Raw genomic sequence first — 27,829 nt, forward strand, 5'->3', positions numbered from 1 at the left:
CTCTCTCTTGGATGAGCTTAATAACTTGTATGCCCGTTTTGAAGCTCACAACTTGGATCCATTGACAGCAACACAGTGCCCACCCGATGAAGTCGATCTACAGCAGCGGTGGCTAACCATGTGCCATGGAGAGCCATGTGTACACAGGTTTTCATTCCAACCCGACTCCACACCAGGCGATTTCACTGATACATTCTTCCTCATTGGTTGAAGGGTTGCTAATCAGCGAAATCACCTGGTGTGGAGACTGGTTGGAATGAAAACCTGGATACACATGGCTCTCCATGGCACATGGTTAGCCACCCCTGATCTACAGGTTACAGAGGCTGATGAGAGTAAAACTTTTAAAAAGGGATAAGGCTCATAAAGCATCTGGCCTAGATGGTATCCCTTCCTGTTTCCTCAAGGCATGTTGCGCTCAGGTATCTCAGGTTTTTACTGGGATTTTTAACCTGTCACTTTCATTGTGTGCGGTTCCACTGCGTTTTAAGAAAACCATCACTGTGCTTGCACCTAAGAAAACGCCTGACTGTTACCTTTATGATTACCAACCTGTTGCTTTGACCTCTGTTATTATGAAGTGCCTGGAAAGATTGGTTATATCGTATGTAAAATGTAAAATTCCTGGTACCCTTGACTCATTACAATTTGCCTACTGTTCCAACAGATCTGACGCTATCTCACTTGCTGTATGTACTGCTTTAGTACACACTGAAAAGAAAAATACCTATGTCAGAATATTGTTTATTGATGAAAGCCCTGCTTTCAATACAATTGTACCATCCAAACCGGTGTTGAAACTCAGGGCTCTGGGCAGCTCTATCTGTAATTGGCTCTTTGATTTCCAGAGAGGCAGGCCCCAGATTGTGAGAATAGGTAAAACATACTCATCCACCTTGGTCCTTGGCACCGGTGCACCTCAGGGCTGCTGTCTCAGTCCCCTATTGTACAGCCTGTTTACACGTGAATGTGTTGCCAAATATGACAACAACAGCATCATTAAATTCACAGATGACACCACATGGATTGGACTATCAAGCGATAGTGATGAGAGGACCTATAGGAGGGAAATGGAAGATTTAACCATATGGTGCCATGATAACAACCTCTCTCTAAATGTCAATAAGAAAAAAATCATTGTTGACTTTAGAATGATCAGAGAAAATCACATTCCTATTTCCGTCATTGGGTTATTTGTTGAAATTGTGGACAGTTTTAGATTTCTTGGTTTACACATCACAGACACCCTCACATTGTCTCTGCAGCCTGAAGAAGGCACAGCAGACTGTATTTTCTGAGGCTTCTGAAGAGTTTCGGTATGAGTACCACAACTCTTATTAACTTTTATGGCAGTACCTTTGAGAGTGTCTTGACAGGCTGTATCACAGTGGAGTTTGGCAACCTGACAGCTCAGGACTGCAGACTGCTTCAAAGGATAGTAATGACAGCAGCAAAAATCATTGGCATGGAACTACCACAACGTCATAATATTTACACCACTTGCTCCAAAAAGGAAAGCCCAAAATATCATTAAGGACACCAGCCACCACGCTCATGTTCTGTTGTCATTCCTTCCATCTAAAAAAGCATCACCGGAGCATCAAATCACACGCCACCCATCTTAATTATAGTTGCTTTCAGCAGGCAGTCAGGTTGCTAAACGGCTGACACACCCTTGGTGGTGTTTTCGTGTGCGATATATATATATATATATATATATATATATATATATATATATATATATATGTTGGGGATGGTGTGACCTTTTTCCTTGTGACCTTTGTGTTAAGGCACAGAGAGCCAGAGCACAAGAATTTCATTGTACTCTGCAGATAACAATAAATTGAACTTGAAGTGACATAGATTAAAGTTTGTATGAAATCAAAATATAAATTCAGAATATAAATACACAAATAAAAGTCATTAGCCACCCAGCAATAAAAAAAACCGTTGTTCAAAAAGGTTGAAAACTTGAAATCTAGTGTAGGTAACAAAAAAATAAAAATGAAGAACTGCTCTTACCAGCAAGTGGCGCCAAAGCAAACAATAAAAAAGTATAAAATGAGACGGTTTAGGACTTTTAAGACTTTTCACAACCCTTCATTTACACATTTTTTGAATATTTCATTGGTTTTTTTCTCTTTGTAATATGAAGTAAAGTGTAGTTAAAACCTATTTGGAGAGGCTCATATAAATATGATTTAGACAGTTTCTGTGATTGTGGTTGTTGGTGGCCTTCTTAATTTTTTTAAATTTTTTTTTATTTTAGAGAACACATACACATTAACAGTATTTACACACAAAACTGTCCATACCAGGGGTACATGTACAGAGTTACATGCCGTAGGAACAAAAACAAGTAAGAAGAAAAGTAATACAAATTCAGAATAAATGATCATCGGTCCATACGAAATTTATCAAAACACAATTGGTGGGTGTCCGGGTAGCGTAGCGGGCCTACCAACACGGGGATTGCTGGTTTGAATCCCCGTGTTACCTCCGGCTTGGTCAGGCGTCCGTACAGACACAATTGGCCGTGTCTGCAGGTGGGAAGCCGGATGTGGGTATGTGTCCTGGTCACTTCACTAGCATCTCCTCTGGTTGTTCGGGGGGACTGGGGGGGGATAGTGTTATCCTCCCAAGCACTACATTCCCCTGGTGAAACTTCTCACCGTCCGGTGAAAAGAAGCGGCTGGTGACTCCACATGTATCAGAGGAAGCATATGGTAGTCAGCAGCCCTCCCCTGATCAGCAGAGGGGGTGGAGCAGCCACCAGGATGGCTCGGAAGGGTGGGGGTAATTGGCTGGATCCAATTGGGAAGAAAAGGGGGGGGATAAAACAAAATTGGTTTTAATTGCCTTTTTATCTTAAGGCCTGTTATTGTGGTGCTATATTGATGCAGTTCTTGATAAAAAAATGTCCACAATTTGGTTTGGAGCCCGCCCATCTCTTCTTATAAATATGGAATTTTCCCAATAATGAAATTAACTGCACAAAAAACAATTCCGATTAGCTACCTTCAAAACATATAAAAATATCTTTGTTTTGAAATTGGATTGTTTGTCCAGTTTTCCTTCTTTATATAAAGTTGAACATCCACCAAAAATATTCTGGTATATATATTTATTGATAAAACAAATAACAGATTGTTTCTTCCTCTAGTCCATAGAAATTACAAGAATATCATCTAAAACTGTAAGGTTTTTTTTTTTTTTGCTAGATGTAGTCGATGCAAAATTTTAAAGGAAACTTTTTTAACTTGACTTGAAGATACATTCTAGGATGCGCAGGGACACATCATCAGTGATGTTTCCTGAGGTCCTCGGCTGTTTCAGGTCTTTCAGCATCATACACCCTCTCTCAGGCGACCCAGCCAGGGTTGATCAGGCCCTGGCTTGTGTCCCAGCAGCATTGGCCCACAGATCACTCCTTCTGATCCAAAGCCATCTGGAGGCCCTCTCAGCAGCCTCCATGAAAGACTTGATGGCTTTCCTTTTAGCAGCCCCAGTGATGCCAAGTAAAGTGTAGAGCTTGCACAGTGAGCGGCCAGCAAAGCCTCTACACCCCACTTCAATGGGCTCACAACGCGCCTTCCAGCCTCTCCTCTGGCACTGATCCACCAGCTCCTGGTACTTGGACTGCTTCCGCTCATTTGCCTCCTCCATCCGGTCCTCCCAGGGAACCATCAGCTCCACTCTTTTGAAGAGGCTGACAATAGCACTAAGTCTGGCCTCAACGAAGTTATCACAATGTGGCCTGGGAACCTGAGCTGCCCCTCTGCCCCAAAGTCAACTCGCAGCTCCCAGTCTGACACAGAGGTGAGGAGACCGGCTGCTGATCTAGGCTGTGACTGAGGCTGCTCACCAGCCCTGACAAGGGCAATGTTCCTCTGTCCATGAGCTTGCTTGTTGGCCCCAGCTTTGGAGATGGCCTTTGCAACTGTCTTCAGCACCTGGTCATGTCGCCACCTTCAGCACATGGTCATGTCGCGGTAACAGCCCCCCTCCAGGGCTGATGGGCTGCTGCTGAGGATGTGCTTGAGTGAACGAAGTTATCACAATGTGGCCTGGGAACCTGAGCTGCCCCTCTGCCCCAAAGTCAACTCGCAGCTCCCAGTCTGACACAGAGGTGAGGAGACCGGCTGCTGATCTAGGCTGTGACTGAGGCTGCTCACCAGCCCTGACAAGGGCAATGTTCCTCTGTCCATGAGCTTGCTTGTTGGCCCCAGCTTTGGAGATGGCCTTTGCAACTGTCTTCAGCACCTGGTCATGTCGCCACCTTCAGCACATGGTCATGTCGCGGTAACAGCCCCCCTCCAGGGCTGATGGGCTGCTGCTGAGGATGTGCTTGAGTGAACCTTTTCCAGGGCACAGAGGTCATGATGGAGAATCAATCTTGCCCCAGAGATGGAGATTTGCTGGGCTAGGCAGAAAATAATACACAGCATGTACCATGAACTTGATTTGCTGTGGTTCTGCCTGCCAGGTATCTGCTCAGAATATCTTCCTCTCCAGCACACCCTCCCACCTTGTCCATGCTCCCTGCTACCGTATGCTCACCATTCTGCTGGTCCTTTCCTCCTCGACACCTACCCGCACCTCTTCCAGGACTAGATGGCGTTTGTCCTTGCCATGAGCCTTATCATAGCGAGGTTGTAGGATGGCGTCCAGGTCTGCCTGTCCAGTTGCCACTGTGCCCACCAAAGCCCTGTGTCTCAGCAGAGACTCTGCTATCTCCACGCCTCCCTGGGCTCTCTACATCTTGCCTGTCTGCACCATAGTACCTGCTGATGCCACTCTAGAGTCCTTGGAGCCCGATAGAGCAGTGCCTCTTTTGTTAAGAAACCCTGAACTCATCGAGGCTGCTGATATGGAGCTGGAGTTTGTTGCTCCTCCCATACAGTGCTGCACTACTAAGGCTGCACAGCAGACCCAACCATCTTCGGAGGTAGCTACTGATCTTGCTCTCCAAGGTCTTCACTGTCGACAGGTTTACCTTGTAAAGCCGCATAGGCCAGAGGACTCAGGGTAAGATGCCATGTGGTAAAGCCTAGCTGTGAACCTGCCAGGTAGGCCAGACTTGCCTACTGTGGTAAGCCAATTCTCAAGCTCCTTGATGGTTGCTTGGATTGCTGCTGTATATCTAAGGCTACAGTCAAAGACCTTGCCTGGACTCTTGACTGGTTTCTTGGTAATGGATAGGATTTCAGTGCTATCCAGAAAGAAGCGAAACTGGTCCACCACTTTTCCCCTCTTCAACACACTTCCAGCCCATTTCATTTACACACCTTAATTTATGCCTCCTCACATCTTCCTCAAACCCAGTTTTGTTCCAACCCAATAGTGTGCCTTTCAGTTAGAATTTGGTCCCAATTTAGGAAACATTTTAAGTTGCATACGACATTAGTACTTTCCCCTATCCAAAATAATTACAAATTCCTACCTTGTCTCTCTGATTTTACCTTTGGAGTTTGGTTCTCAAAGGGAATCAAGTCACTTTCTAACTTATACATTGATGGAGGATTTGGTTCATTTACACAACTTTCCCAAAAGTACAATCTGCCAAAATGTCACTTTTTCTGATATCTCCAAATCCGACACTTTGCCCAGAAAAACATTACTTCTTTTCCAGATTTGCCAACAAATAATACAGTCGATCACATTCTTTCTTTATACCGCAAAGGCTTAATATCAATTCTTTATGACTGTCACGTATCAGGAAAGAACCCAAAAGCAGACGGGACAACCAGGTAAGGGAAGAAATCAAGTCTTTATTGAAGTGACCGATCTCAGGGGTAGAGCAGGAGTTGGCTCAGTGGCAGGTAGACTGGCAGGCAGAAGTCCATGAATGGCGACGTTCCAGCGAAGACTGGTCCACAGTGGAGGCTTTTTAAGGGTGATGGCGATTGCTTTGATGTCAAGGGAGAGAGGCGATTGCTTTGATGGCCAGCTGGTGTACCAGGGTGAAGGGGGGGGGGTCAGCAGGTGTCAAGGGCGATTGCTTTGATGTCAAGGGAGAGAGGGCGATTGCTTTGATGTCAAGGGAGAGGGGGCGATTGCTTTGATGTCAAGGGAGAGAGGCTGTGACCAGCTGGTGTACCGGGGTGAAGGGGGGGGTCAGCAGGTGTCAAGGGAGAGGGGGCGATTGCTTTGATGTCAAGGGAGAGAGGCTGTGACAATGACAGAATAAGTAATATTTCCCCTCATTCACTGCAAGTTGTTAAGAGACTTTGGGAAGAGGACCTTGGAGGGGAAATGACTGATGATGCCTGGGAGACTGCACTTGGCTTAGTACATACCTCCTCACTATGTGCAAGACACAGCTTAATACAACTAAAGGTTGTTTTGAGAGCATATTTGACCAATGCTAGACTGGCCAAAATTTTCCCTAATGCAGACCCTTCCTGTCCTCGCTGTAAAAGTCAACCAGCAGATCCCACACATATGTTCTTGTCATGCCCTAACCTTAACACATTTTGCACCCATATTTTTAACGCCTATAGCAAGATGTTTCAAAAAGACATTCCTTCTAACCCCATATGTGCCCTATTTGGTTTGGCTGCAGAAACTCGTACCCTTAAAGATAAAGCACGTGTAATTATAGCATTCACCTCCTTGCTTGCTAGACATCTCATTGTTCTCTTGTGGAAGCAACAAGCATCACCTAATATTTCCAGATGGATTAAAGGCATGCGGTTTTTGAAGCTAGAGAATTGGCTTACCACAATAGCCAAGCTGTGAACCTGCCAGGTAGGCCAGACTTGCCTACTGTGGTAAGCCAATTCTCAAGCTCCTTGATGGTTGCTTGGATTGCTGCTGTATCTCTAAGGCTACAGTCAAAGACCTTGCCTGGACTCTTGACCGATTTCTTGGTAATGGATGCGATTTCAGTGCTATCCAGAAAGAAGCGAAACTGGTCCACCACCATGGCTCTGAATTTGGCTGTTTTGTTTTTTTTTAATTTATTGCTGATTTTTCCCTTTTTTCCTCCCAATTTAATGGCCAATCGATCCCTATTTTAGTTCAAACACCCACCCTCGTACTGCATGCATTCGCCAACTGCATCTCTCCGGCCGGCAGTCTTGAAGGAGATGCCTTACCACTTTTGTGGCAAGGCGAATCCAGGCCGAACCACTGCTTTTTCCGACACACCCAGAGACACATTCATGTGACGAACACAAGCCGACTCCACCCCCCTCCCGAAGACAGCATTGCCAATTATTACTGCTTCATCGAGTCCGGCCATAGTCTGATCTGATGAGACCGAGGCGCGAACCCCGGTCCGCAGTGGGCAACTGCATTGTGGATTTGGCTGGTTTAACACTCATCCTTGCCAAGGAGATGAGCCTCTCCAGGCCCTGGAGGATCCACCTGCCACCAGGCGCCGATGATGTGGTGACAGTGAGATCGTCCAAAAAAGCTCTGATAGGGGGCTGCCAAATGCCAGACTTGGACAGAAGGCCTCTGCACTCAGTTTCAGCTGCCTTGACTGCCATATTCATGGCAAGGGTGAAGCATGTAACTGAGATGGTACACCCAGTTATGATCCCCTTTTCAAGCTAGTGCCAGTCAGATGTTGAGTTCCCAGAAGTGACTCTGAGCCTGCAGTTCCCATAGTAGTTCAGGATGAGGTCGTTGATCTTACTGAGTACATGGTGTCAATGGTGTCCCGATCTCGATCAGCTTGCGGGGTATTGAGCCGTATATGTTGGCAAGGTCAAGCCAAAGCACAACTAGGTCGCCCTTTCCTTCGTGTGCCTCCCTGATCAGCTGGGTGACAACTCCAGTGTGTTCTAGGCACACTGGAACTCCAGAAATGCCGCCTTTCTGTACCAAAGTATCAATGTAGGCATCCTTACAGAGGAAGTCTGTCATCCTTCTGGATAGGACACTGAAGATTTTCCCCTCCACACTGAGGAGTGAGATGGATCGTAACTGCTCCAGCTTGTTTGCGTTCTCTTCCTTCAGTATCCAGACTCCCTCTGCCTGCCTCCACTGGTCTGCTACAGTTCCCCTGCGCCAAATGACCTGCAGAATCTTCTAGAGGATACTTAGGAGCTCTGGGCAGTGCTTTTACACCTTATAGGGTACTCCACTGGGTCCCGGAGCAGAGCTGGCTCTGGCTGCAGTAATCACCTCCTGGATTTCCTTGAAGGTGGGCTCTCTGGTGTTGAACTTCACTGTGGGTGCTGATATGTCCAAAAGGGCTCTGTGGGGCCCTAGCTCTTGCTCTCTATCAGGGTCACACAGAGTGTTGTGCAGGAAGTGGTCTACCTCTTCTTTAGAGCAGGCAAGATGACTTCTGCGCTTCTGCCCTAACAGCTGCCTTGTGAATCCAAATGGATCAGCTATAAACACAGTACGCTTGCTGGCTCTCTCTCTCCTCCGTTTCTTGTGCCATTCTGCTGTGCGCAGGGTCATGAGCTTCTTCCTGATGATGTAACAGAGCTCAACCAGCGGTGGTTTCTCCTCCTCGGTTGCTACTTTGACCTGCCTTGCCAGAGTCCGAAGCTCTTACCACAGTTGGTGGATCTTGTCTGTCCTTGGGTTCATGGTGTAGATGGTCTGGTGGTCTTGCCCTCTTCAACACCAAACCTCTCTGCTGCAAAACTGACAATGATGATTGTCGTCATCAGAAGTCATCGGTCTGCGTCTCCTTTTGCTGTTGACATGATGATTCTCGCCGTGTCCTCGTCAGATTGGCGCCACTCTGTGCTGGCTTGCTGGAGGCCACTTGATTCGACTCTGCTGAACTACTGGGGATGGTGTACCTTTGTCCTTGTGACCTTTGTGTTAAGGCAGAGAGCGCCAGAGCACAAGAATTTCATTGTATTTTACAGATGACAGTAAATTGAACTTGAAGTGACAGAGATTAAAGTTTGTATGAAATCAAAATATAAATTCAGAATATTAATACACAAATGACAAAGTCATTATCCACTCAGCCGTATTGAGAAAAAAAGTGTTCAAAAAGGTTGAAAACTACTGTAACAAAAATATGAAGAACCGCTCTTACCAGCAGGTGGCGCCAAAGCAAAAAATACAAAAGTATAAAATGAGACGGTTTCGGACCTTTAAGACTTAACTTTTCACAACCCTTCATTTACGCCTTTATTTGAACATTTCATTGATATTTTTCTCTTTTTAATGTTAAGTAAAGTGTAGTTAAAACCTGTCTGGAGAGGCTCATATGAATCAGTAAATGTGATTTAGCCAGTTTTCTGTGGTGGTTGTTTGTTGTTTTGTTCTTAATTTTTTGTTCTTTTTTTATTTTAGAGAACGCTTGCACATTAACAATTAATAACGCATTAATTGCCTTTTTATCTTGAGGTCTGTTATCGTGGTGCCATATTGATGCAGTTCTTGATAAAAATGTCCACGATTTGGTTTGGAGTCCACCCATCTCTTCTTATATATGGAATTTTCCCAATAATAAAATTAACTGTCCAAAAAATAATTTCTTCCCATTACCTTCAAAATGTATAAAAATATCTTTATTTTGAGATTGGATTGTTTGTCCAGTTTTCCTTCTTTATATGTATAATGTTGGACATCTACCAAAAATATTCTTGTATATATACAGTGATAAAACAAATAACAGATTGTTTCTTCTTCGACTACTAGTACTAACTAGAGATGCAAGAATATTCAATATCAATTCTAATCTATCTCTTGCTGGATATATTCAATGCAAAATTTTAAAGGAAACCTCTTTAACTTTATTATTAAGAAAAAATTTGTCCCCAGCTAGCCAAATTTCCTGCCAGTTAATTTCTTCATAAAGCGAAGCCCGAAAGAATCTTCCTGGAGGCAGAGTTACAGCTTGTATGTAATTCTTGATGTATCTATTCGAGCATTTATAATTGGTAATATCAACCGCTCCAAGTAATATACCACTATTTAATGGATTGATCATTGACACCTTGATTACTGAACCTCTAAAAAGCTGCAGCACACCCCTTGGGAAAGCATCAAAAACCACTGCATACTCTTTTTGCATAACTGGTAACCTGAGTTCAGAGAGGAATTTATTATATGTTAATAACTGCCCATCCAATACAATACTATTGTCAACTCATTTTTTATAATATAGTGATTTATTTTCATATTGAAAATTATTGTTATTATAAATGTAGTTGCTAGTTGATGAAAAATTGTGTTTATAAATCAGTTTGCAGGCCAGTAGAGCTTATTTATGAAAAGTTGATAACTTTACGGGTAACATCAATTTTGTAATCACATTTAAGCAGAAATTTAATTCCACCCATTAAACTAAATACATATTTAGTGACAGTATCCCAAATGTTGTCTTTTTCTTTATCAAATTAGTTAACCATTTCACTTTGTAAGTATTATCTAACGTTTCAAAACTTAGTACCTCCAGACCACCGTTTCTTTTTATGTTGCATAACATATCTTTTCTTGAATATTGACATTTTTACCTCCAAATTAAATTAAATAATATCTTCTTTTTTTTGTATATTTCAGTATGCATTTCCAACGATAAAGACACAGACAGATATGACTAAAAATCTTCTTCAAACAACCAAAAACAAAAAAAACAAAAACAGAAAAAAGAAACACTTGTTAACTTACTGCTTCAATCTTGCATGACAGCCTTTGGCTATTGGGTAATCTAGCTCAGTAGATGATTTATCTGATATTTGCAAACCAAACCTTTGTACTTTGCTAAGTCAGTGTGGAATTGAATTTGATGAAAATCTTCCACAATTTGTGTCCTTCCTGGAGAACCTAACATTCCCCTCAGTCTTGGTCCTACAAAACCACTCTCTGGGTGGTGAGATTTCTGAGACAGACATTCTAGAAGCTATTAAATCCTTACAAAATAATAAGACACCTGGACCAGATAGCTTCACCTCTGAATTTTACAAAAAATGTGCTTCCAATTTATCCCCCCTGCTTCAAGCCATGTTTAATAAATCTCTGTCAGTGGAGTACGTTCCGCAAACCCTACAAGCGTTGATAACACTTCTGCCAACAAAGGATAAAGTCCTACTTCAGTGGGCTTGATACTATCCAATTTCCTTGTTAAATGTACACTACCGTTCAAAAGTTTGGGATCACCCAAACAATTTTGTGTTTTCCATGAAAAGTCACACTTATTCACCACCATATGTTGTGAAATGAATAGAAAATAGAGTCAAGACATTGACAAGGTTAGAAATAATGATTTGTATTTGAAATAAGATTTTTTTTACATCAAACTTTGCTTTCGTCAAAGAATCCTCCATTTGCAGCAATTACAGCATTGCAGACCTTTGGCATTCTAGCTGTTAATTTGTTGAGGTAATCTGGAGAAATTGCACCCCACGCTTCCAGAAGCAGCTCCCACAAGTTGGATTGGTTGGATGGGCACTTCTTGCGTACCATACGGTCAAGCTGCTCCCACAACAGCTCAATGGGGTTCAGATCTGGTGACTGCGCTGGCCACTCCATTACCGATAGAATACCAGCTGCCTGCTTCTGCTCTAAATAGTTCTTGCACAATTTGGAGGTGTGTTTAGGGTCATTGTCCTGTTGTAGGATGAAATTGGCTCCAATCAAGCGCTGTCCACTGGGTATGGCATGGCGTTGCAAAATGGAGTGATAGCCTTCCTTATTCAGAATCCCTTTTACCCTGTACAAATCTCCCACCTTACCAGCACCAAAGCAACCCCAGACCATCACATTACCTCCACCATGCTTAACAGATGGCGTCAGGCATTCTTCCAGCATCTTTTCATTTGTTCTGCGTCTCACAAACGTTCTTCTTTGTGATCCAAACACCTCAAACTTGGATTCATCCGTCCACAACACTTTTTTCCAGTCTTCCTCTGTCCAATGTCTGTGTTCTTTTGCCCATCTTAATCTTTTTCTTTTATTGGTCAGTCTCAGATATGGCTTTTTCTTTGCCACTCTGCCCTGAAGCCCAGAATCCCGCAGCCGCCTCTTCACTGTAGATGTTGACACTGGTGTTTTGCGGGTACTATTTAATGAAGATGCCAGTTGGGGACCTGTGAGGCGTCTGTTTCTCAAACTAGAGACTCTAATGTACTTATCTTCTTGCTCAGTTGTGCAACGCGGCCTCCCACTTCTTTTTCTACTCTGGTTAGAGCCTGTTTGTGCTGTCCTCTGAAGGGAGTAGTACACACCGGTGTAGGAAATCTTCAATGTCTTAGCAATTTCTCGCATGGAATAGCCTTCATTTCTAAGAACAAGAATAGACTGTCGAGTTTCAGATGAAAGTTCTCTTTTTCTGGCCATTTTGAGCGTTTAATTGACCCCACAAATGTGATGCTCCAGAAACTCAATCTGCTCAAAGGAAGGTCAGTTTTGTAGCTTCTGTAACGAGCTAAACTGTTTTCAGATGTGTGAACATGATTGCACAAGGGTTTTCTAATCATCAATTAGCCTTCTGAGCCAATGAGCAAACACATTGTACCATTAGAACACTGGAGTGATAGTTGCTTGAAATGGGCCTCTATACACCTATGTAGATATTGCACCAAAAACCAGACATTTGCAGCTAGAATAGTCATTTACCACATTAGCAATGTATAGAGTGTATTTCTTTAAAGTTAAGACTAGTTTAAAGTTATCTTCATTGAAAAGTACAGTGCTTTTCCTTCAAAAATATGGACATTTCAATGTGATCCCAAACTTTTGAACGGTAGTGTACATTAGAAGACATTATCTAAAATTCTAGCAGCTAGATTGGAAAATATTTTGCCTCAGATCATATCTCCAGACCAAACGGGTTTCATTCTAAATAGGCATTCCAGCTCAAACTTGAGAAAATTATTAAATATTATGTACCCCCCTCCGAGCCGCTCCCCTGAAATGGTTGTATCGATTGACGCTGAAAAAGCGTTAAATCAGGTTGAATGGCAATATTTGTTTCAACCCTAAATAAATTCGGATTTGACGCCTTCATCTTTTGAATTAGAGTACTTTACTCTCATCCTTTGGCCAGTGTGATCACCAATGGACAAAAATCTAAATATTTCTCACTTGGCAGGGCTGCCCCTTGTTGCTCCTTCTTTTCATGATTGCCATTGAGCCCCTAGCCATCACTCTTAGACAGTCCAGGGAGTGGGTGTGGAGTGTGTGGGCCCAACTTATAAACTGTCTTTGTATGCAGATGATCTTCTGTTTTATATTTCGAACCCTCTAACTTCCATTCCTCCCATTATTGATATTTTGACTTAAGCTTGGAAAGTTTCAGGATACAAAGTTGATTTTCAAAAAAAGTTAAATGTTCCTCCTTAATCAGGCAGCTACCCTAATTTCTATCTCATATTTCCCATTCAAGATAGTCAAAAACGGTTTTAAATATCTTGGGGTTGAAATCACATGCACTTTCTCAGATCTTTTCACCAAGAATTTTGGTATTCTATTTGAAAAATGTAAACAAATTATGGCTGGATGGATGAAGCTCCCACTGTCCATAGTTAGATGAGTTAATCTTGTTAAAATGATATTACGAAAATTTACTTAGTTATTCAAAAGTATCCCCATTTTGATCAAGAAGTCAATTTTTAATTCATTAGAGAAGAGTTGACTTCATTTATCTGGAACGGTAAAGCACATAGAATTAAAAGAAGCGCGCTGCAGATACCTTAAAAGCTTCATGGCCTTGCTCTACCTCATTTCACTCATTATTATTGGGCTTGTAACATCAAGAAATTATTATCCTGGATAGGGGGCTGTTAGACAGACGGCTGTGAGACCTGGGTACAAATGGAACACACTTCCAGCCCATTTCATTTACGCACCTTAATTTATGCCTCCTCACATCTTCCTCAAATCCAGTTTTGTTCCAACCCAATAGTGTGCCTTTCAGTTAGAATTTGGTCCCAATTTAGGAAACATTTTAAGTTGCATACGACATTAGTACTTTCCCCTATCCAAAATAATTACAAATTCCTACCTTGTCTCTCTGATTTTACCTTTGGAGTTTGGTTCTCAAAGGGAATCAAGTCACTTTTTAATTTATACATTGATGGAGGATTTGGTTCATTTACACAACTTTCCCAAAAGTACAATCTGCCAAAATGTCACTTTTTCTGATATCTCCAAATCCGACACTTTGCCCAGAAAAACATTACTTCTTTTCCAAATTGCCAACAAATAACAGTCGATCACATTCTTTCTTTATGCCCATACCACAAAGGCTTAATATCAATTCTTTATGAAAGACATTCCTTCTAACCCCATATGTGCCCTATTTGGTTTGGCTGCAGAAACTCGTGCCCTTAAAGATAAAGCACGTGTAATTATAGCATTCACCTCCTTGCTTGCTAGACATCTCATTGTTCTCTCATGGAAGCAACAAGCATCACCTAATATTTCCAGATGGATTAAAGGCATGCAGTTTTTGAAGCTACAGAAAATCAGATATACAAATGTTTATGAAGATTTGGACTCCGTTTTATGAGTATTACAAGAGCTTATAAAGAGGGAACAAGCTGAAAGAAGACAAGAGCTTACAAATCCCACTCAATAAGGAAGATTAGCGTTAGATTGAGGCAGCAGAGAACTTCCCCCCTCTCCCGCCTTTTTGTTGTCTGTTTTCCTTTTTCTCTTTTCTATATGTATGTGTGTATTATGAGTAATATGTATGGCAAGATATGTGCGATCTGTGCGCTAATCTCTATGTATATGGTTTCAATATAATGCATTTATGGGACATGTAGTTGCATATATACTTAGCACAAAAAGTAAGGAAATTTGTGTTTGGTAGATTATTTCTTTGTTGTAACAATGCTTCTTGGCAATAAATCTTATACCATTGTAAAGCCTGTTTATTTCCCTTTTTAAACGGTGTCGCATTTGTAAGGAACATGAATTTGTGGGATGAGCAGCAGAGCTGAGTATGTGGGTTGCGCCCATGAAAAATTTGCCAAATCTCTGCCAACGCCAAACAGCTTATTTTGCTGTTGCTATTGACTCTTGTTTTGAGCTTCTGGTACCCCAGGTGCTGACAATCAGGTGCCTGATATAGGATTTATTGCCAAGAAGCATTGTTACAACAAAGAAATAATCTACCAAACACAAATTTCCTTACTTTTTGTGCTAAGTTTATATTCATGTATATGTGCATGAAAAGTTTAAAAAAAAGAGAAGAAGAATACACTATTCCTCGCTGTCGCTGCCAATACTGCAGTTTTAATTAGATAGGCAAAAAGCTTTGGGAGTTCTGTTGCTTTAACACCGATGTATTGATTGTTATTTCTATAGATTGAACTTTGTGTTCTCTGTTGGCAGTGCAGGTGTCGCAGGGGAAATCTACTACTACATGCTTGCCTCTGTTGTTCAGCATCTTCTAATGTGAATGGACCTGTGAGTTATTCAGATAATGCAGCAAAAGTCTGAATAAATAAAGATGTCACTCCATTAAAAAAAATAAATCTTCACATCTTTTGGCAATGAAAGGATGTTATAAGAAGAGTTTGTGTTGTAATTTCTAAATTTTTCCGCTAACGCCACAAAGTATGACTAGTCATAGCTCCATCTTAACTCTCCAAACCACCTCCTCCTCCGCCGCCTCCTCCTCCTCCTCCTTCGTCTTTTTCTTCTTCTGCAGTTTTACACCAGGTGGCGTCCCTGAAGTTGTATTACTGCCACCTTCACGATTTATTCTTGCTAAGTGTCCATTCATTTTAAATCCGTCTTTCCAGTCCAATCGTCCACAAAAAACTAAATAACCATTTCCTCCCGTCAACACTGTCTCCACATTCTAATATAATTTTAACGGTGTCCTCTACCAGCCCTATTTTCTGTTATTGTGTTATGATTTCTTGTCTTTCATGCATAAATTTCCTGCATGTTGTAAGGATATGCTCAACTCTCAGCCATTAATCGCAAAGACCCGTTGGATTTTTTTCCTGTGTGCTGTTAAGGTTACTGTGCCCAATTCTCAACCACTTGCTCTTTCTGTTTTGTTCCCCTACTTCTTAACATACCAACTCTGCTTTGGATTGAGTTTGAATGTCTCTCTTTTATTGTGTCATCCCAATGCTGTTGCCACTGTTGATTTACCTTTCTCCACACTATGCCTTTCCCTCTGATTTTGATCATTTTATATTGATTTCAGCAATTCCTCTTTTAACTGCTTCTTTTTCCAATTTGTCTGCTCTCTCATTTCCTGGGATACCTGAATGTGCTTGGACCCACTTGTGACAGCGTTGGTAACCAAGATTTCATTAAGCAGATTCTGATGACTTCTGGCTCTATTTGTCTTAATGCTTGCGAGGGCCAGCACAGAATCCCTACATATTAGTATTTTGCAGCAACTAACTTGTTCAATCCATTCTAATGCCATCAATATGGCAAACAATTCAAACTCTGAATGTGATTAAAGAAGGTTGAATCATTTCATCTGGATGCAGTGTTTATTAAAAGACATGATTCATCACTCAACTAAGTGACATCTTCAGTCTAAACTGACTGCAGATGTCCCCACCCCTTATAAACAATACAGTTAGGTCACACTGGCCAAGAAGATGACACAACACAGAGGAGCTAATGCGTCAGGCCAGGACTCCGGCAGTCTACACCCATCTACAGGCCAGTGGCCACTCTTTCAGGGATGAGGATGTGCACATCCTTGAGAGGGAGGAACGCTGGTTTGACCGGGGAGTCAAAGAGGGCATCTATGTTAAGAGGAAATGACCATCCCTGAACTGAGGGGGGGGGGGGTTAAGAGTACATCTGTCACCATCTTGCAGTACATTCGCAGGTGTGGAACCCCCACCTGTGATTTTACTGTTTAGATTACAAACATCCCCAAATCCTCTGTGAATAGTACAGATGGCCCTCCAAACTCTAGTTAATGGTCGCACCCATATTTGCATTTGAAACTGATCCTTGGTTTTGGTCTTTATGCATCTGTCGCCATTTTACAATACTGTGATTGCAACAAACCCTAATCCTCTGTGAATATAGTACACATGGCCATCGGAACTCTTAGTTAATGGTCACTCCCACATTTGCATATGAAACTGGTCGTTGGTTTCGGTCTTATGCAACTATTGTACTGTGTTGTTTATAAGGGTGGGGATACCTGCAGTCAGTTTAGACTGAAGATGTCACTTAAATGAGTGATGAAACGTTTCTCTCAATAAACGTTGTGTCCAGATAAGCTGATTCAACCTTCTTTGATTTTCTTACCTGGATTATTGAGTGCGCATCAAGACATCTGAATGTGATTACCATTCACCAAGGTTACCTTTGGATCATGATACCAAGTCCAGTTGCACTCGATTCCATTCCTTTGGATAACCATGACCTGGATGAATGAGAACATTCACAGACATGTTGGGATCATGACAAATTTCATTCTTGTGTCAAACCACAGGTGGGCGACTGTGGCTCAGGAGATAGAGTGGATCGTCCACTCATCACAGGGTTGACGGGTCGATCCCCACCTCTTCCTGGCCACATGTCGAAGGGTCTGTATGGTGGCTCACTGCTGTCAGTCTGTGAGCGTGTGCATGAACAGGTGAATGAGCAGCAAAAACCTTGTAAAGTGCTTTGGATAAAAGTGCTATATCAAATAGAGCCATTTAAGTGGACCCCTATTTGTGGAGAAAAAAACAAAACATCACCCTGGCGGTCCCCTGGTGATTAGGGGGCCCCTTGCAGTTCCTTATAATCATCATCATCGGTTCCGTAACCTGTGGAGGTCATAGGAGCACAGCTGATGCCTCAACAAGTCTCACTTGAGCCATCATTGTGTTTCAGTAGGGGGAGTACCTGGTGGTCCCTATCTCTCCAGGTATGGAATGACCGTTGGTTCACAGAGGAACTCATCTGCCCTTCGGCAGGTTTTGTTTTTAGTCCTGCTGGGTGTCCACACAGCGTTCTCACAGCAACCCAAGGGATTGAAATGGGGGGGCCAGTTTAGTCGCTAATGACCCGACGGTTGCAGTTTAACGTCGTACCCAGGACCATGCTTATAATGCCAATAGGTAAAAACAGGCCTGCGGATGTGCACTAAACAAACAAACAAAATTAACTTAAAACTCACCTCTGGACAATGGCCAGGGGATTTTATTAAAAAAAGTATGAGTAAAAATCTTTAAACAACCAAAAAAACAAAACAAAACACTTGTTAACTCACTGCTTCAATCATTAAATCACTGCTTCAATCTTGTTTAACAGCCTTTGGCTATTGTGTATCTGGCTCAGTCGATGGTTTATCTGGTATTTACAAAGCAAATGTATGCAGTTTGCTAAGTCAATATGGGATGAGTCTTCAGTCAATGTTACGTCACAATGATACAGCCCTTACTCCTCATCAGTTTTGTGAAACCATCCCTTGACAAATCGTGTTTGAAGAAGCTCGCGTCGAATATCACCGAGACACGAAAAATGGGTTTATATCCGGTTTTAGTGGGTTTGCTCTTTATTTGTGGATTGTGCTTTAGTGAAGGTAATATCTGTATGTTTTGTTTTTTTTTAACCAGTGCAACCTTGTAGTGTCGACACAAATCTAAAAGTATGCTTCTGTTTCTGCATGTACACCGCGTCCACAATTATTAGGCAAGTTGTATTTTTGATGATTAATTTTATTTTTTAACAACTACAGCGCTCTCGCTCAATCCAAAATGTTAATAAAGCTCAAACCTGAATATTTAAGAAAGTAAAAGTCCGGTTTTGTCTTTCTTAAGAGAATATCTCAGTGTGCACAATTATTTTGCAAATATTGGTGCGCAGAATTATTAGGCAACTAAATGAAAATCGAATATTTTCCCATCTCACTTGTTTATTTTCATCTGTTAAAATGAAAATAATGAAAAAACAACTGAAAATTTACAAATAAACATTTCCACAAAAAAAAAATCAGTAACCAGTTAGCCACCCTTCTTTCAATAACCGTCACAAGCCTTCCATCCATGGAGTCTGTCAATTTCTTTATCTGTTGACAATCAACTTTTTGTGCAGTAGCAACCACAGCCTCCCAGACACTGTTCAGAGAGGTGTACTGTTTTCCTTCATGGTAAATCTCCCGTTTAAGAAGAGCCCATAAGTTCTCAATAGGGTTTAAGTCAGGTGAGGAAGGGGGCCATGTCATTTTCCTGTCATCTTTAAGGCCTTTACTGGCAAGCCATGCAGTTGAGTACTTTGATGCATGTGATGGAGCATTGTCCTGCATAAAAATCATGGTCTTCTTGAAAGATGCAGGCTTTTTTCTGTACCACTGCTTGAAGAAAGTGTCTTCTAAAAACTGGCAGTAGTTCTGGGAGTTGATTTTAAGTCCGTCTTCAACCCGAAAAGGTCCAACTAGCTCATCTTTAATGATACTGTGGCGGACACTAGGGGCTATACCTCTGAGATGAGCTAGATGGACCTTTTTGGGTTGAAGATCAACAAAAAGTTGATTGTCAACAGATAAAGAAAATGACAGACTCCATGGATGGAAGGCTTGTGACGGTTATTGAAAAGAAGGGTGGCTATATTGGTCACTGATTTTTTTTTTGTGGAAATGTTAGAAATGTTTATTTGTACATTTTCAGTTGTTTGTTCATTATTTTCACTTTAACAGATGAAAATAAACAAGTGAGATGGGAAAATATTAGTTGCCTAATAATTCTGCGCACCAATATTTGCCAAATAATTGTGCGCGCTGAGATATTCTCTTAAGAAAGACAAAACCTGACTTTTACTTTCTTGAATATTCAGGTTTGAGCTTTATTAAAATTTTGGATTGAGCGAGAGCGCTGTAGTTGTTAAAAAATAAAATTAATCGTCAAAAATACAACTTGCCTAATAATTGTGCACGCATGTGTATTTGTGTGTGTGTGTTTGTCCTGCCATTTCTTCAGTGTGCGTGAAAGAGTTGTTGGAGGATGTGGACTTCCCAGGGTCAGACTTGAAGTTTGTCTTTTCGCCTGATGCAGAACATTGCCAGCTGTTGTGCACCCAACATCCATCCTGTCTTTTTTTCTCTTTTGTAAAGCCTGGCATCACAAAAGTTGAGCGGTAGGCCTACACAACTGCCAAACTGTTCAATTGACTATAGATCGACTATATATTTCGGAAGTAAAGTCTCACATGTCTTATCTTCCAAAAATGTCTTTTTGCATTTGGCCCCAGAAATAAGTTTCACAAGACAAAGCCTCTGTGCTAAAGGAGGAAAGTAAAGCGTGTGGCAAAAGTATTGCCATGTATTGTGTATTGTACCTTTTTTCACATGAGTTTAGCAGTTACTGTACAATAGGTCAACACTGTTTGTTGTCCTGAATCTATCTACTCGGTTGTATGTGCTGTCAGTCGTTGACTCCGGATTTAGAAACCTTTATCTCCACCAGGCCTTTCCACTGCTACCTGAAGTCCTCCTCCTCCGGAGGGCCCAGTGCACAGGCTGAACTAGTTGGGGTCACCTCTGGCTACTCGCTCAAACCATGCGAACCCCAACCTGGTAGGAACTCAACTCATTTTGAACCAATTCAATCCCAGAGTCCTCTGGTACAATGGATGATCCGTGATCAATTCTTTTTTTTGCCCCCCCCCCCCCCAACAACCTGTGTTTCTGCCAGATACTTTTTTGCCCGAGCTGTACCATGAAACAGACTTCTTGGGGGCAGACTACCAGAGTCTGTTTACTGCAGACTACGAGTCGTGTCAGAGAGCCTGCACCCAAGACCCTGCATGCCAGTTCTTCACGTTTGTCAACGAGCTTTTCGCATTGGAAAAGAAAAGGTAAGGGGATCGCATGCCAGCGTAGGAGACTTTGGCCAATCTGGTCTAAGACCTTGTCCTAAAGGCCTGCATAGCTTCCTTTAGTCTTGGGGAATGTGTCAGTTGAATCCATAGCCAGTGCTTTGATTTATGGAAAAGGTCGTATTGTGGCGGACACTAGGGGCTATGCCTCTCACCGAGCAGGGCTATAAGCTGGGGGCGTGGTTTACGTTTCCGGGCTCTGTGGTGCAAGGTTGTTCCTGTTTCAGTTTGGTTTTGGAGCTGAGGAATAAAGTTCAAACTCGCCTTCGTCTCCTGTGTTTTTCCTCATCCTGCCACATTGGTGACCCCCGAATTGAACATGTTTGGAGCAGAAGAAGAGTGTGAATCCACTTCGGCCATGCCACCCCAACTCTCACAGCCGGCCGTTCTCGCCGCGGCTGTGAAGCTCCCAGAGTTCTGGCAGAGCGACCCGGCTTTGTGGTTCCAGCATGTTGAGGCGCTGTTCCACCTGCGTGGAATCTCCGCGGACGACTCCAGATACTATTTGGCCGTAGCTGCGCTGGACCAGCAGTCCACGCCGTGCCATGCAGCTGTTGCACCCCCCCCCCCCGCAACACGGTAAATACGTCGCCCTCAAACATCTTCTGCTCTGGAGGTACAGCCTATCTGCCGCAGAGAGGGCAGATAGAATCCTTTCCCTATCCGGTTTGGGCGACGGGACCAGCTGTGGATCTCATGGACAATATGCTGTCGCTGCTAGGCTCGGACAAAGGTGGGTTCCTTTTCCCGCACGTTTTCCTGCGCCAGCTCCCGTCTCCTGTGCGCGCGGCTTTGGCTAACTCCCCGTGTCTGGCCACTGGTGACTGCCGAGGTTTGGCTGAGGAGGCCGATCGGGTCATGCTGGCTACCAGACGGTTCTCTGTGCAGAGTGTGGCATCGGAGCCTCTGCAGCCGGCATCGGAGGACGTGGACCCGGCAGTGGTGGCTGGAGTGACTGCCCGGAGACGGCGCGGGAGAAGCCTCTGTTTCTTCCACCAGCGGTTCGGCGGCAAGGCAAGGCGCTGCGTCCCTCCATGCACGTTTGAGGCGCCGGGAAACTCCAGGGCCAGCGCTCAGTAGCAGCTGTGGGCGCTGGTGGACGTAGTGAGCTGCTCTTCATTAAGGACTCAATGTCAGGAAGACGGTTTCTGGTGGACTTTGGCTCGCAAAAGAGCCTACTCCCTCCTGCTAGCACAGACATGTCAGCCGAAGGCGGCGGCACACAGTTGAGTGTAGCTAACGGTTCGTCCATTGCGACGTTTGGCACAAGGTTGGTGCCTGTTTGTTTCCATGGGCGCTATTTCGAGTGGGACTTTGTAGTCGCCTCCATTACTGTTCCTATTATCGGCGCGGATTTTCTGTGTGCTAATGGTCTGCTTGTTGATGTTGCAAACCGCCGTTTGATTGATGCTGTGTCTTTCGCCACTTTTCCGTGCGAGACAGGGGGAGCCGGGCCGTTAACACACGCTAACTTTTTAGCATTAGGTGATGTTTTTCAACGTTTGCTGGTGGATTTTCCATCAGTGACTACACCTGCCTTTTCCACCGCGGTTACTAAACACAGAGTAGAACATTTCATTCCCACTGTGGGACCGCCAGTTTTTGCACCCGCGCGGCACCTCAACACGGTAAAATTGGCTACAGCGAAGGAGGAGTTCGCCATCATGGAGCGTCTGGGTATAGTGAGGCGTTCCAACAGCCCGTGGGCCTCGCCGCTTCACATGGTGCCCAAGGCCGATGGGTCGTGGCGGCCTTGTGGCGACTTTCGCCACCTGAACAACGTCACCGCCAATGACCGCTATCCCATCCCACACATACAGGACTTTTCCATACGCCTGGCAGGTACCACTATTTTCTCTAAGGTGGACCTGGTGCGCGGCTATCATCAGGTTCCCGTACGCGCAGAGGACATGCCCAAGACCGCAGTGATCACCCCATTTGGGCTTTTTGAGTTCATGCGCATGCCTTTTGGCTTGAAGGGGGCAGCGCAAACCTTTCAGAGGCTGATGGGCTCGGTGTTGCGTGACCTTGCTTTTGTGTTCGTTTATCTTGACGACATATTAGTGGCCAGTCCGTCAGCTGAAGAGCACCTGGCGCACCTGAAACAGGTTTTCCGTCGTCTGGACGAACACGACCTGATAGTCAACCCAGCCAGCCAAGTGTCAGTTTGGACTGCCGATGATTGACTTCTTGGGTCACTGCATTTCGCCGCAAGACGCAGTCCCATTGCCTTCTAAGGTGCAAGCGGTGGCGGAATTTCCCCACCCAGTCTCTGTTAAGGCATTGCAGGAATTCTTGGGCATGGTGAATTTCTATAACCGTTTCCTCCCTCGCGCTGCCCACCTCCTTCAGCCACTTTACGAAGCCCTGCGGCTTAAGAAGGCTAACGACCCTGTCGACTGGACTCCCGAATGGGTCCAGGCCTTTGACGGAGCTAAGTGCGCCCTGGCTAACGCTGCCCTCTTCGCCCATCCCACACCCACGGCGTCCATAGCTTTAACAACTGATGCATCTGACATAGCCGTGGGGGCTGTGGTTGAACAGCGTGTGGTGAATGCGTGGCAGCCACTCGCATTTTTTAGCCGCAAACTGCGAGATAGCGAGCGCAAGTACAGCATTTTTGACCGGGAGTTGCTGGCACTGCACTTTGCAACCCGTAATTTCCGCTTCCTGCTGGAGGGTCACTCCTTCACGCCTTATGTGGATCATAAACCGCTGACTTTCGCCATGTCCAAGGTGACTGAGCCATGGTTTGCTCGTCAGCAGCGCCATCTAGCGGCCATCTCTGAGTTCACAACGGACATTCAGCATGTGGCCGGGAAGTCCAACCCTGTTGCTGATTGTCTGTTGCGTGTGCTTTTGTGTCCTGTGCACCTCGGTGTGGATTTCTCTGCTATGGCTGCCGACCAGCCCAGCGACCCGGACGTCCTTGCCCTCAGGTCAACGCATACCGGCCTCAAGCTAGAGGATGCTGTGATGCAGGAAGGCAGTCCTGCCCTCCTCTGCGATGTCTCCACCGGCCGTCCCCGCCCCGTTGTTCCAGTGGCCTGGCGCCGTCGAGTTTTCGAATCGATTCACTCCCTCTCGCACCCTGGAGTTTGAGCGTCGGTGAAGTTGGTCGGTTCCAAGTTCGTCTGGCCTGGCTTCCACAAGGACGTCAAGGGGTGGGCGGCTGCATGTGTAGCGTGCCAGCGCGCTAAGGTCCACCAGCACACTAAGTTGCCCCTCGAACCGTTTCCGATCCCGGCCAGATGTTTCGACGACGTGCATGTGGACCTGGTGGGCCCTCTACCTTCTTCACAGGGTTTTACGCACATGCTCACAATGGTAGATCAGACCACCAGGTGGCCAGAGGCTGTCCCTCTGTCCTCCACAACATCCTCGGACGTTGCACACGCGTTTCTTTCCTGCTGGGTCGCCCGTTTCGGCACTCCGTTAGATATCACCTCAGACAGGGGCCCCCAGTTCGTGTCAGAGCTCTGGTCGGCACTTGTGCGATCCTTGGGTGTGCAGGTACACCGCACTACCGCGTATCCCCCTCAGGCTAACGGGTTGTGTGAACGTTTTCACCGGTCGCTCAAGGCAGCATTGCGCGCTGCGCTCTCGGATGGTAACTGGGTGGACCATTTACCTTGGGTTATGCTCGGGTTGCGTTCGGCTCCTAAGGAGGACCTCGACGCTTCGCCTGCTGAGCTGGTGCTCGGTCAGTCGCTCCGCATCCCTGGGGAATTTTTGCCTGGGAGCTCCGCTCCTCAACCCCGTCCGGCCGTTTATCCTTTTTTGTCCGACAGCACTCGGGTTCCAGGCCCCGTTCACCACTGTTTTCCGCGGTCGTTCGTGCCTGTGGAGCTCATGTCGGCTCGTTTTGTTTTTGTACAGCATGATGCTCACTGCTCGCCCCTCCAACCCTCATACGATGGCCCATTTCGGGTTCTTGAGACGGGTCCTAAGGGTTTTGTGCTGGATATGGGTGGCCTAGGGAGCGTGTCACGCTTGATAGGCTTAAACCGGCGCACAGGGTGGCAGAAGAAGTTGTGTTTCTGGCCCACGTTCCCCGTCGGGGTCGCCCTCCTACCAGGACCCCGGCAGTGTCTTCACAGGTTCAGCGTTCTGCTTCTCAGCCGGCTTTGGACTGTGTTTCACCTACTGTTTCGGCTGAGGGACGGCACAGCCGTTATGGCAGGCAACTTAAGCTTCCAGTGAGAAACTGATTTTCTTTCCTGGGGTCCCTTCTGGGTGTTCGGGGGGAGGCTGTGTGGCGGACACTAGGGGCTATGCCTCTCACCCAGCAGGGCTGTGAGCTGGGGGCGTGGTTTACGTTCCCGGGCTCTCTGGTGCAAGGTTGTTCCTGTTTCAGTTTGCTTTTGGAGCTGAGGAAAATAGTTCAAACTCGCCTTCGTCTCCTGTGTTTTTCCTCGTCCTGCCACAGTATTTGGTATTTGTATCTACTTATACCCAACATTGAGGAAAACTAAGTGCCCTTTATTTTCAACCCATTTCAGATTTTCGAAGCAGGCATTTGTATTAGAGTTTTGTTTAATTTTCACTTTATTTATATATTTATGTTTTTATTTTCATTTAAATTTTCTATTTTCTTGATAGATTGAAGTGCTGGCTGAAATTTAGCTGGCCAGTACCCATACCTCCTGTAGTAAAGGCAACAGCCGGTGTGGTGTCTGGATTCTCCCACGCATTGAAAACAACAAACCACAATTACCCAGGTATGAGACCTTTATTATGGAGGATTATGGAGGGATGCAGGTATGCAAATAATCACCTCTCAGTTCCGATAATACCAAAATATGTTGAGAGAGTTGGTTATAAAAACTGTGGAACATGTCCTTGTGTGTTTCTGTGTGTGTGTGTGTGTGTGTGTGTGTGTGTGTGTGTCTGTGTACTTACGCATGTTTATACACATGTTCGTATTCACACAGCTTGTGCGACCAAGTTATTCCCAGACACTGACATCCCAGGAAGCGACTTCCAAACTGTGCCTGCTGTGTCGGCCGATCACTGTCTGAGCCTGTGTTCTGCTCATCCTCGTTGCACCTACTTCTCTTATGCAAGGTAGTCATGTGTGTCTGATGTGTATGTGTGTGTGTGGATGTGTGTACAGTTGTATTACACTTGGCAATACAGCTTTTAAACATGTTATTACACAGATTTTCCTGGCCAAGCCTGTTTTGCTACAGTTTCTACTACAACGAATGTCCGAAACACATGAACGCATTAAAAAAGTCAATTCATGGGGGCATCCAGGTAGTGTAGCAGTCTAATCCGTTGCATACCAACATGGGGATTGCCAGTTTGAATCCCTGTGTTACCTCCAGCTTGGTCGGGCATCCCTACAGACACAATTGGCCGTGTCTGCGGGTGGGAAGCCGGATGTAGGTATGTGTCCTGGTCGCTGCACTAGCGCCTCCTCTGGTTGGTCAGGAAGCCTGTTCGGGGGGGAGGGGGAACTGGGGGGAATAGCGTGATCTCCCACGCGCTACGTCCCCCTGGCGAAACTCCTCACTGTCAGGTGAAACGAAGCGGCTGGCGACTCCACATGTATCGGAGGAGGCATGTGGTAGTCTGGAGCAGCGACCGGGACGGCTCGGAAGAGTGGGGTAATTTGCCAAGTACAGTTGGGGAGAAAAAAAAAGGGGGGGTGGGGGAGTCAATTTATGCCTTGGTGTGACTGACAGTTTGACTGAGACTGCCTCAGTTGTCCTAATGTAGCATATGTCACCCATCTTCTGCCGTTAAATGAAACATGGTCTGTGTATAATATACAGTTTTAGGTGCTACCTGAAGAGCAACGATGTTGACATGGTGAGCAGTCCTAAGAAGGGATTCACCTCCGGGATACCAGCACGCCATTGTCAGCTTGATAACAGTGCGTCGGCAAAATTTAAACACTGTCACTGACACAGGACCAAAACTGACACAACACTTTGACAAACTGTAACCAACTCAGATTAAAGAATAATCCAAAAATGGGGGAGGACAGACAAATTTACCAGCATGAATAGATGCTTGCCCCACTACCAGGGTTTTATCCTACCTTTCTGTGTATATTTTGCATAGGTCATTCCTTCTCTGCTTAGTTTCACTCTTGTGTTTCCCCAGCTGCTAGTGTCTGATGCCATTATTCTCCCTTAATAGGTTGGCAGTTGGCTTCATTTGAAGGAGTCGACTTTACCGGATCTGACATCCGTTATTTGTTGCTGAACGACAAGGAGACATGCCAGAGGACGTGCACTGAATATCATAACTGCCAGTTCTACAGCTATGTCGGTGATGAGTTCCACCAATCTGATCACAGGTATGCTCACACCGCTTGCCTACATGGGTATACACACACTTGCAGTCTTGCACACAAGTCAAACTGAGTTATTGTTTGTACTTCACAACACCTGAGATGCCGTATTTGATGATTTTGTTTTGTAGGCTACGCTGCTACCTGAAGCGGGTCATCACTATGCCCGCCCCTCCTAAAGTTAACATCCTGGCCAATGCCGTGTCTGGCTTCTCCCTGAGGAACTATCTGACTACTCCTCACTGAAGAGATGCAAACATAAACACACCTGCACAGGTGTGTGTGTGCATTAAAATGAATGTGCATTAAAAATGAAATAAAGAATTCACTCAAAACACGCAGCACCTGTAGAATTGAATGGAGTGAGTGTGAGTGATCGCAGTGAGTAGGAATGTACCACCCCCCCTCCTCCTCCTCCCCCCTCTGTACCGCTCTCTTCCTCATTCCACATGGACCACAAAGTCCCTCCCCCCCTCCCCGCCCCCTCCCCCGTGGGAAACCCAGTGCAGTGTGATTGTGGTTGTCCTTCCTGGAAGCTGTGGTGGTGACTCTGGCTCCTCTGCTCAGAGGCCAGAATAGTGCCAGCCAGCCTGTGTTGTGTGTGTGTGTGTGTGTGTGTGTGTGTGTGTGGGCGCGCTCACGCGCTCCACAGACATTCCACCACCATACCGTCCGTCCGACCGCTGGCCAGCCCTCACACGAGAGCCACGCCGCCTCTGGGTTGCAGTCCTGACGCCAGCCCTAAGGGCTCGCATAATGGTTCGCTCTCACACACACACACACACACACACAGCCACA

The 27,829-nt window shown here is 44.9% G+C and overlaps 1 protein-coding gene and 1 pseudogene across 1 annotated transcript; one reads left to right on the forward strand and one right to left on the reverse strand.

The window, feature by feature from the left end:
* Nucleotides 1-3,221: 3,221 nt before the first annotated feature.
* LOC130129182 (uncharacterized) lies at nucleotides 3,222-8,648 on the reverse strand (annotated as a pseudogene).
* Nucleotides 8,649-18,375: 9,727 nt separating this feature from the next.
* Nucleotides 18,376-27,354, forward strand: LOC130128355 (plasma kallikrein-like). Its single transcript, XM_056297980.1, has 9 exons — nucleotides 18,376-18,436; nucleotides 19,830-19,986; nucleotides 20,316-20,425; nucleotides 20,544-20,706; nucleotides 25,330-25,448; nucleotides 25,662-25,794; nucleotides 26,508-26,608; nucleotides 26,878-27,037; nucleotides 27,163-27,354. The coding sequence occupies exons 1-9, from the start codon at nucleotides 18,376-18,378 to the stop codon at nucleotides 27,275-27,277; spliced, it is 1,119 nt and encodes a 372-aa protein (XP_056153955.1). The 3' UTR covers nucleotides 27,278-27,354.
* The last annotated feature ends 475 nt before the right edge of the window (nucleotides 27,355-27,829 follow it).

Source organism: Lampris incognitus, chromosome 18 (assembly GCF_029633865.1).
Source record: "Lampris incognitus isolate fLamInc1 chromosome 18, fLamInc1.hap2, whole genome shotgun sequence".
NCBI classification, from domain to species: domain Eukaryota; kingdom Metazoa; phylum Chordata; class Actinopteri; order Lampriformes; family Lampridae; genus Lampris; species Lampris incognitus.